General features: G+C 36.0%; 2 protein-coding genes across 2 annotated transcripts; both read left to right on the top strand.

The window, feature by feature from the left end:
- The first annotated feature begins 1,082 nt into the window (after window positions 1-1,082).
- On the top strand, window positions 1,083-1,946 carry LOC140183568 (uncharacterized). Its single transcript, XM_072232022.1, has one exon. The coding sequence runs from the start codon at window positions 1,083-1,085 to the stop codon at window positions 1,944-1,946; it is 864 nt and encodes a 287-aa protein (XP_072088123.1).
- A 3,918-nt stretch (window positions 1,947-5,864) lies between these two features.
- On the top strand, window positions 5,865-8,316 carry LOC112791182 (probable mediator of RNA polymerase II transcription subunit 26c). The gene is made up of 9 exons (XM_025833910.3): window positions 5,865-6,692; window positions 6,792-6,860; window positions 6,926-7,008; window positions 7,093-7,169; window positions 7,239-7,291; window positions 7,369-7,402; window positions 7,484-7,602; window positions 7,680-7,764; window positions 7,846-8,316. Exons 1-9 carry the CDS (start codon window positions 6,375-6,377, stop codon window positions 7,962-7,964), a joined length of 957 nt encoding a protein of 318 aa, XP_025689695.1. The 5' UTR covers window positions 5,865-6,374; the 3' UTR covers window positions 7,965-8,316.
- Window positions 8,317-8,885: the final 569 nt, after the last annotated feature.

Below are 8,885 nucleotides of genomic sequence, written 5' to 3'. Positions count from 1 at the left end.
TGATAATGGTGTGAATGCTGCGGATGGTATTGGAGGAAATGATATTGGGCATGAGGAACTTGGGCATGAGGAAGGTGTGAATGCTGCGGACAACAGTGATACTCAATGCTCAAAATTGGAAGAGCAGATGATAGAGAACAGGAGGACGTGGGAGTTGGCAAAGGAGTCGGGGGTTGTGTTATACAATGAGGACGACGACATTATGGCAATTCTTCAAGCGCAGAATGAAGAAATAGATCGCAAAAGAAAAATGGCAAATCAGAAGGCAAAATTGAGACGATGCAGACCCAAGCATAAAAACAAGTGTGTCAAAAGAATTATTAATGATTTTTAGTTGTTGGAATGTGAGGGGGTTACGGGGTGATGGGAAGATTAGAATGGTAAAGGACCTAAGGAGTAAACATAGATTAGACATATTGGGATTGATTGAGACTAAAAGGCAGGAAGTGACGAGACTTGATGTTGCAAGGGTGTGGGAGCAAGATGGTGCGCGGTGGGAATATGTAGGTTCTAATGGAGCAGCAGGTGGTCTGTTGTTAATATGAGATGAATTAATGTTTAAAATGAATAACTGCTATAAGGGAGAGAGGTGGTTATGTGTTGAAGGCATTCGGTTAAAGAGTAGTTTCAATTGTATTTTTTTCTTGGTTTATGGTGCCCATGATAGGGATGCAAAGATTCATGTGTGGGAGGAGATGAGTTACATGGCTGGGTTATGCTAGGTTCCTTGTTGTTACATGGGAGACTTCAATGAAATAGTACATGTAGAAGAAAGAAAAGATACAACTGTCCTACCTTGGTTTGCGGAAGATTTTAAAGATTGGATACAGGATATGCACTTAGTGGACTTGCCGCTCACTGATCGCAAGTTCACTTGGTTTTGAGGGCGTTCTTGCAGTCGTATAGATAGAGTTCTGGTTAGCTTGGAGTGGATAGAAGAATTTTTTGAGTCTTGGTTACGAGGAGGACCGTGAGGTTTGTCAGATCATTGTCCTATAATAGTGTAAGACAAAAAGTTGAGGGGAGGTCCAAGGCCATTCCGAAGTCTAGATTCCTGGTTTACACATGAAGGCTTTCTTAGAATGGTTAAGGAGGAGTGGAGAGGATTGGGGGAGTTACAGTTCACAGAAAAATTGAAGGCTCTGACAATTTCGTTGGGGAGATGGCATAAAACCAATTTTGGTGAGATGGATAAGAAGATTACAAAGTTTGAGGAAGAAATTAAGAGAATTGATGACATAGTTAGCAATGGAGTGTATGATGAAATAATGGAGGCTAAAAGAAAGGCGTTCGTTACTTGTTGTGAGAGGTGGTATGTGAGAGAGGAGGTCCACTGGAAACAGATGTCTCGATCTAGGCAAGCAAATGATATGGACAAAAACACAAGATACTTTCACAATATAGCTTCAGCAAGAAGGCGGAATAATAGGATTGATACATTGGTCATTAACAGAAGACTAGTAAGGAATCAAGCAAGGATCAAGATTGCTATCAGAGAGTTCTATAAAGAATTATATCACCAGGAACATTCTCCTAGGTTGGGTTTCAGGGACGGTCTGGTGGGTAGGATAGATCAGGAGGATTTTGTGAGTTTGGAGACGATACCGTCAGTTGAGGAGATCAGAGAGGCTGTATGGGATTGTGAGTCCTCAAAGGCATCAGGGTGTGACAGGTATAACATGAATTTCATTAAGAGGTGTTGGGGAGAGTTGGGATCTGAATTCACGGCAACAGTGTTGGGGTTTTTTCAGACAGCCAGGTTACTGAAGGATACCAATATCACTTGGGTGGCGCTGGCGCCGAAGTTCATCGGTGCGAAGGGGATTAAAGATCTGAGGCCTATTAGTATGGTTGGGTGTGTATACAAGGTTATATCGAATGTGCTAGTTAGGAGGATGAGAACAGTTATGCTAACATTAGTAGGGAGACTTAGAATGCATTTGTAAAGGAAAGGAAGATACATGATGGGGCACTTATTGCGTGTGAAACAGTAAACTTGCTTAAATTGAGAAAAAAGGAGGTAGCAATAATCAAGCTAGACTTTTAAAAAGCATATGATAGAGTCAAGTGGAGCTTTGTGGACTTAGTGCTGGAAAAGATGGGGTTTAGGCAGAGGTGGAGATTCTGGGTTATGGAGTGTGTGGCCACAGCTTCTATGTCAGTTTTGATAAATGGCTCGCCGTCCAAGCCATTCAAGATAGAAAGAAGTTTGAGACAAGGTGACCTGCTTTCTCCTTTCTTATTTGTTTTGGTTGTGGATGTGCTACATCGAATGATTGGAGAAGCAGTCAGGAACGGTCGTATATCTCCATTGTTGGTTGGCAGAGATAGTATAGAGTTGTCACATCTTCAATTTGCTGATGATTCAATTCTGTTTTGTCTGCCAGACGAGGAGACTATCAAGAATTACAAGCGTCTTTTGAGATGCTTTGAGTTGATATCAGGCCTCAGTATTAATTTTTACAAGTCGAGTTTGATACCAATAAATTGTGACGAGCATTGGGTCCAGAGTATGTGCAGCTTATTGGATTATAAGGGCGATACACTTCCAGTTAAATACCTTGGAATATCCTTAGGAGTAAATCCGAGATTGGTGAAGATCTGAAAACCTATAATAGGCAAAGTAGAGGAGAAGCTCACTCTGTGGAAAGAAAAAATACTAAACAAAGTTGGAAAGTTGGTGTTGATCAAGTCAGTATTGAATAGTCTGCTAGTATATTATTTGAGCCTGTTTAAGATGCCAAAAGTTGTTGCTGAGAAATTGATTTCACTGTAGAGAAGGTTCCTGTGGAGTAAGGAGGATGGTAGTATTGGAATGGCATTAGTAAGATGGGAAGTAGTGCAGGTACCAAAAAAACTAGGTGGATTGGAGGTTGGTGATGCTATGGTTCGAAACACAGCACTACTGTTTAAGTGGTGGTGGCAGTTTGCAAAGGAAGAATACCCGTTGTGGAAGAAGGTGGTATGTTCATGTCATAATCTGAACCTTAATGAGCTGCTGTCAACTCAAGTGTTACCTACTAGAGGAGGCCCATGGAAGGATATATGCCAGATATGTATAACGAATCAACATTTAAGGGATAAGATGGTTACAGGCTTGTCTATGGTGGTTGGAGATGGGCAACATACTCGGTTTTGGGAGGATGTATGGTTACTCTGTGGATCTTTGAAGGATCGGTTCCCTAGGCTTTTCTCTGTTTCAAACCAATGTGGATCTGTTATAGGGGATTGTGGGTTTTGAGATGGGTTTTAGTGGATTTGGAACTTCCAATAGAGGCGAGAACTATTTCAATGGGAGTTAGAGCTTCTGAGCCAATTACATGAGGAGTTGGGACCTGTGAAGTTAGTAAATAATAGAGAGGATAGAGTGATGTGGAAATATGATAGACAAGGTATTTTTTCAACTAACTCATTTGTGCAGGTTTTGTAGGAGGAATTACTCCCGAAGGAGGTTACCAGCTACAACTTCACTAAGACTGTTTAGAAAGGTCTAGTTCCACCAAGAGTGGAGTTGTTTTCTTAGTTTGTCTTAATAGGTAGGGTGAATACAAAAGAAAGGCTAAATCAGTTTGGGATTATAAATCAGGAGGATAATCTATGTGTTTTATGAAATAAAGATATCGAACATGTACATAACTTGTTTCTTGGCTGTGAATTTGCTTGGCAGGTGTGGAATGCATGAATATCAGTATTTGGCCGCCTATGGTTCTTTCCGGGTTCGATGAAAGAGCATTTCTTATATTGGACAGAGGAACCGAGGAGAAAGGAGGATAGGGAGCAGCGATTGAAATGCTTCTGTGCGATTATTTGGAACATCTGGATTAGAAGAATTTTTCAGAATACAAGCAAAAGGGTTGAAGAGATTATCAACATGACCGTGATGAGCTCCAACGAGTGAAAATGTGTGGATCCCTTTAGTTGTTGATGGCTATGCCGAAAATGACATGATGGTTCTTCTTTGTGTTGTGGTCTTACTTTCTATATGTTTGATTGTATTCTCTTACTTTTTCTGTTTTGCTCCACCTATTGTGTTGAGCTCTATGCTTTCAAAAAAAATATGCATGTATATACACCCTAATAGATTAGAACAACACAACACATCTCTCGTTATTCTTCTTATTCTATATGTACTCTCCAGCCACATCTTAGAGAATTTTTTTTATTAAATCAAAGATAACAAAATTATAAAATATGTTTTATATCATATTTAAAAGAAACACATAAGTAAAATTTTTTCATCAGCAATAGATTAATAAAGACTATGCTATCAAATACGAAGTTTTACATTAAAATAAAATTTTTAAAAATCTAATAATTAAACATATAAGTCAGAATTAAATAAAATTTGATATTGTTGGCTTTAGTGTTATTGTAAAAAGTATTATTCAATCTGCATGTATATAGGCCATAATGAATCAGAATGACACAACACATCCCTCGATATTCTTCCCCTTCTATGTGTACTCTCTAACTACATCTAAGACATTTTGTAAATTAAATCAAAGATAATAAAATTATAAAATATATTTTAAATCATATTTGAAAAACTAAATTAGTAAATTTTTTTATCATTAATAGATCAGTAAAGATTATACTATCAAATATGAAATTTTAGACTCAATAAAATTTTAAAAATTTAATAATTAAACGTATAAGTCAGGATTAGATAAAATTTGATATTGTTGACTTTTAGTGTCTTTGTGAAAATCATTATTCAATCTGCATGTATATACATCACAATGTATCAGAACAACACAACACATCTCTGTTCTTCTTCCCATTCTATGTGTATTAGAATTAAATAAAATTTGATATTGTTGACTTTAGTGCCTTGTGAAAAGCATTATCCAATCTATATGTATATACGCCCTAATGGATCTGAACAACACAATACATCTCTCGTTATTCTTCCTATTCTATGTGTACTCTCCAGCCATATCTTAGAGAATTTTTTTTAATTAAATGAAAGATAACAAAATTATAAAATATGTTTTATATCATCTTTTAAAGAAACAGATTAGTAAATTTTTTTCATCAGCAATAAATTATAAAGACTATGCTATTAAATACGAAGTTTTACACTCAAATAAAATTTTTAAAAATCTAATAATTAAATTTATAAGTCAAAATTAAATAAAATATGATATTGTTGGCTTTAGTGTTATTGTGAAAAGTATTATCCAATCTGCATATATATACACCACAATGGATCAGAACAACACACCACATCCCTCCTTATTCTTCCCCTTTTATGTATACTCTCTTGCTATGTTATTATCTTTGATTTAATAATAAAATTATAAAATATATTTTAAATCATATTTAAAAAAATAGATTAGTAATTTTCTTATCAGTAATAGATTAATAAAGACTATACTATAAAATATGAAATTTTAGACTCAAATAAAATTTTTAAAAATTTAATAATTAAATTTATAAGTGTTTATTTAGGGGCAATTAAATCGATAAAAAATTCTTTTTATAATAATAAAATCTTTTTTTTATCTTTTAGTGTGTTTGATAAATTTCTAATAGTAAAAAAAATATTAAAAAAATAAAAAATATCTTTTTTAAAAAATTATAATTTACATATTTTTTAAAAGATCTTTTTTCATTAAAAAAATATTTTATACATACAAAATAAATAAAAAAATATTTTTATCTTATTTTATTCAAATATATAATAGATAAATAAAAAAATATTTTTACATGAAATATCTAAACATAAAATCACTTTTAATTTTATAAAAAAATTTCTAAAAAAATATTATTAAATTTTTTTTTTAAAAATAGTGTCGAAATATGACAACAAGCCTAAGTCAGAATTAAGCTGCATTTAGCTAGATAAGGTTATAATGAAAAGTAAACAGAAATAGCAGCAGCCGGCAGGTGAGGTGAGATGCAGATGCTCTCCAATTCATTCTGTTGTGTTTTTGGTGGTTCATCTCCTTTTGCCCATACCTTCTTTCAAATACAGATAAAAGAAAATATATTTAAAAAAAAGATATTTGAGATTAAAAAATATATAATAGTGATTAAGATTTAGATTACATTAATTGTTACTTTATTGGAGAAAACAAAAGAATAGAAAGGCAGTTTCCCACACCAACAAATAACAAATCCTGATGCCATTGGTCAACATACTATAAAAACACGCATGAGTATCAATCAATATGAATTTCAATTTAAACCAAGAAAAGAAATAATGAAAAAAAGAAATTAGAGTTTGCTTTTGGTAGAAAGAATATAGAGTATATTCTTGTATTAATGTTTTTGTTCCGAATATCCACAAAACTTGAATTATCAGATTAGATTGTTGTTTCCGTGTGGGATCCCAATCCCTCCATCGATTTGGTTGGTGCCACGCTTCCGATATGGATTTGGATGATTTCCGATCCATACTGGACACCGCCGGCGTCGACGTTTGGGCTTTCTTTGACGCTGCAATCGACGTCGCTTCCACCGATAACGCCGACGAATTGAAGCGCCGCCGGGACGGAATCGTGGAGCGCCTTTACGCCGCCACTGCCACGCCTCCCCGGTGTCTGAATTGCGAAGCAAATGCCGTCGAAGCACACAATCAGCAAAACAAATCGTCAGAGGACGAGGATTTGGATCCTTTTGGAGGCTTATTCGATGACGAGCAGAAGAAGATTCTAGAAATTAAGCACCAACTTGAAGATCCTCACCAGGTCTCCCTCCTTTTTTCCTCTTTTAATTTCAGCTAATTAATTAGTTGTTAGAATTAAGGAATGTGTTTTGTGTTGGTTGAATTTGATGTTGTTTGATAGTCGGAAGATTCGTTGGCGGAGTTGCTACAGAATCTGGCGGACATGGATATTACATTCCAGGCTTTAGAGGTAAGCTCGTGTTGTTTGTTGAATTGTAGTTTGATTTTGTTAATTAATTGGATTCATGCATGCAGGAAACTGACATTGGGAGGAACGTGAATCGGTTAAGGAAGCATTCCTCCAGTGAAGTTCGCAGATTGGTGAAGCTTCTTGTCAGGTTTTGTTTTTTAAGTGCATATGCTGAAGAATGAAGGTTGATTCATGTAACAGATGAGTTGAGTGTTTTGTTTGCTTTGGATAGGAAGTGGAAGGAAATTGTAGATGAATGGGTGAAGCTGAAGGCACCTGGAGAACCTGCTACTGCTAGCACTGTCATTGGTAATCTCTCTATTCTATGTCAAAATTGCAGTGAATAGTGAGATTCATGTTATCTTGTTGGCATGGCAGGTGATGATGAAGATTCGCCTCAGCAGAGGAATCAACTAAATGGGCATCATCAGGTTCAGTTCAAGAACTATGCATGATGATTCATATGCTTTGCTGCTTTATTGATTATAATGTTCCATTCCTTTGGCAGATTCCTGATTTTGCATGCTCGCCAAATCCAGAGAGTGAGTATAGTAGTGTGATTTGGAATGGTTGGTATAATGTTTAATACATGATCTGTTCCCTTCACTGCTCTGCTCATACAGATGGCAATTTTGAGTCTTCCGAACCAAAACCAATTCCTCGCAAAGAAGCTCTGCCAAAACCAGCTCAAAAATCACCATCGCCATTACCATCGGTTCCCACTCCTCCTCCTCCTCAAAACGTACGGATATGATTTATAAGCTTAAGTTTACTTGCTTAACAAGTTAAAAAACCGACCCATTGTTGGATTATTTTCAGAGACAAAAAGAGAGCAATTTTGACGCGGAGAGACTTGCTTCAGCAAGAAAACGACTTCAAGAGAACTACAAAGAGGCTGCAAATGGTGACTTGATTACTTGCTGTTTTATTTGTTACATTACATAGATAGATTCATGTGATACTGAGTGGTAATGTTGTGTTGTAGCGAAAAAGCAAAGAACGATACAGGTGATGGACCTGCATGAGTTGCCAAAACCAAAAGCCAAGAATGTTTTCTTTGGAAAGAACAAAGGCGGCATGGGTTCTCAGGGAAGGAAATGGTGACGCTCAAATAGGGTGATGCCGGATATTGATTCATATTCCAAACTGCCGCTTCACCACCCTTTACCTTTTTCCTCTCCCATCATAAAAACACTTATGCCTTCTTTAATTTACCTTTATCAATAGTAAGAAGGGGAACAAATTTCTCCCTCATAGGACTACGGTTTCTATGGAATGCGATTTAGGCTGTTTGCTGCTTGACTCGTGATAATTTCAGAGTCAGATTTATAAATATGGTATTCGCAGCAGACAAAATGGTTTTTCAAGTTTGGGTAAAAATATTGAAAACCCTTTTGTTTTCCGGCATTAATCACGATTCAAGGGCTAAATTATATAGATGCAAACATTGACTTTATGTAGTGTGCCATTTTTTTTTAAAGATTTTATTGGTTTGGATTTGGGATGGTGAAGGGAGTGGTAGAATAACGGCCGTTTGGTTAATGTTTATATTTATCATAGACACAGACATAGTGTTTGTTTGTTAAGAGTTAAGACACAAATTTCCGAAGGATATAGTAGCACACAAATTCATACAAAATATATGTAAAACATATGTATTTAGTGTTCTCTTAAAATGTTGAGACATAAAGGCATATTCAATTAGATACAAATTTTACATTTTTATCTTTTATTAATCTTTAAAATATCAATTATTTTCTTAATTCTAACTCTTGTGTTTGTTGACCAATCTTCTTTCCTTCCTCCTCCGCTTTTCTTCTGTCACTACCCTCCTTCCATCACTATTCCCTCTGCCACCACCATAGCCTTCGTGCCCTCTTCTCTGCGTCTAGATCCGTCGGATCTTTTCCTCTTTTTTCTAGATTCGCTGTTTTCTTCTCTTCCTCCTCTACGTTCGCCTTTCTCTCTTTCTCTTTGTGGCATCCACCACCACCTCTCTCCCTCTTCATCTTTGAGTCAACCACG

Source organism: Arachis hypogaea, chromosome 3 (assembly GCF_003086295.3).
Source record: "Arachis hypogaea cultivar Tifrunner chromosome 3, arahy.Tifrunner.gnm2.J5K5, whole genome shotgun sequence".
NCBI classification, from domain to species: Eukaryota; Viridiplantae; Streptophyta; class Magnoliopsida; order Fabales; family Fabaceae; genus Arachis; species Arachis hypogaea.
Note: the sequence above shows the minus strand (reverse complement) of the source record. Positions and strands in the feature narration are given on the sequence as shown.

What these genes read in the sequence shown, in the direction of transcription:
- LOC140183568 (XM_072232022.1), top strand. Translation starts at nt 1,083, where the DNA reads ATGGTTAAGGAGGAGTGGAGAGGATTGGGGGAGTTACAGTTCACAGAA.
- LOC112791182 (XM_025833910.3), top strand. Translation starts at nt 6,375, where the DNA reads ATGGATTTGGATGATTTCCGATCCATACTGGACACCGCCGGCGTCGAC. An exon ending in TTGGTGAAGCTTCTTGTCAG is followed by an intron (nt 7,009 to 7,092) that starts GTTTTGTTTTTT and finishes TGCTTTGGATAG; the next exon opens with GAAGTGGAAGGAAATTGTAG. An exon ending in CTCCTCCTCCTCCTCAAAAC is followed by an intron (nt 7,603 to 7,679) that starts GTACGGATATGA and finishes GATTATTTTCAG; the next exon opens with AGACAAAAAGAGAGCAATTT.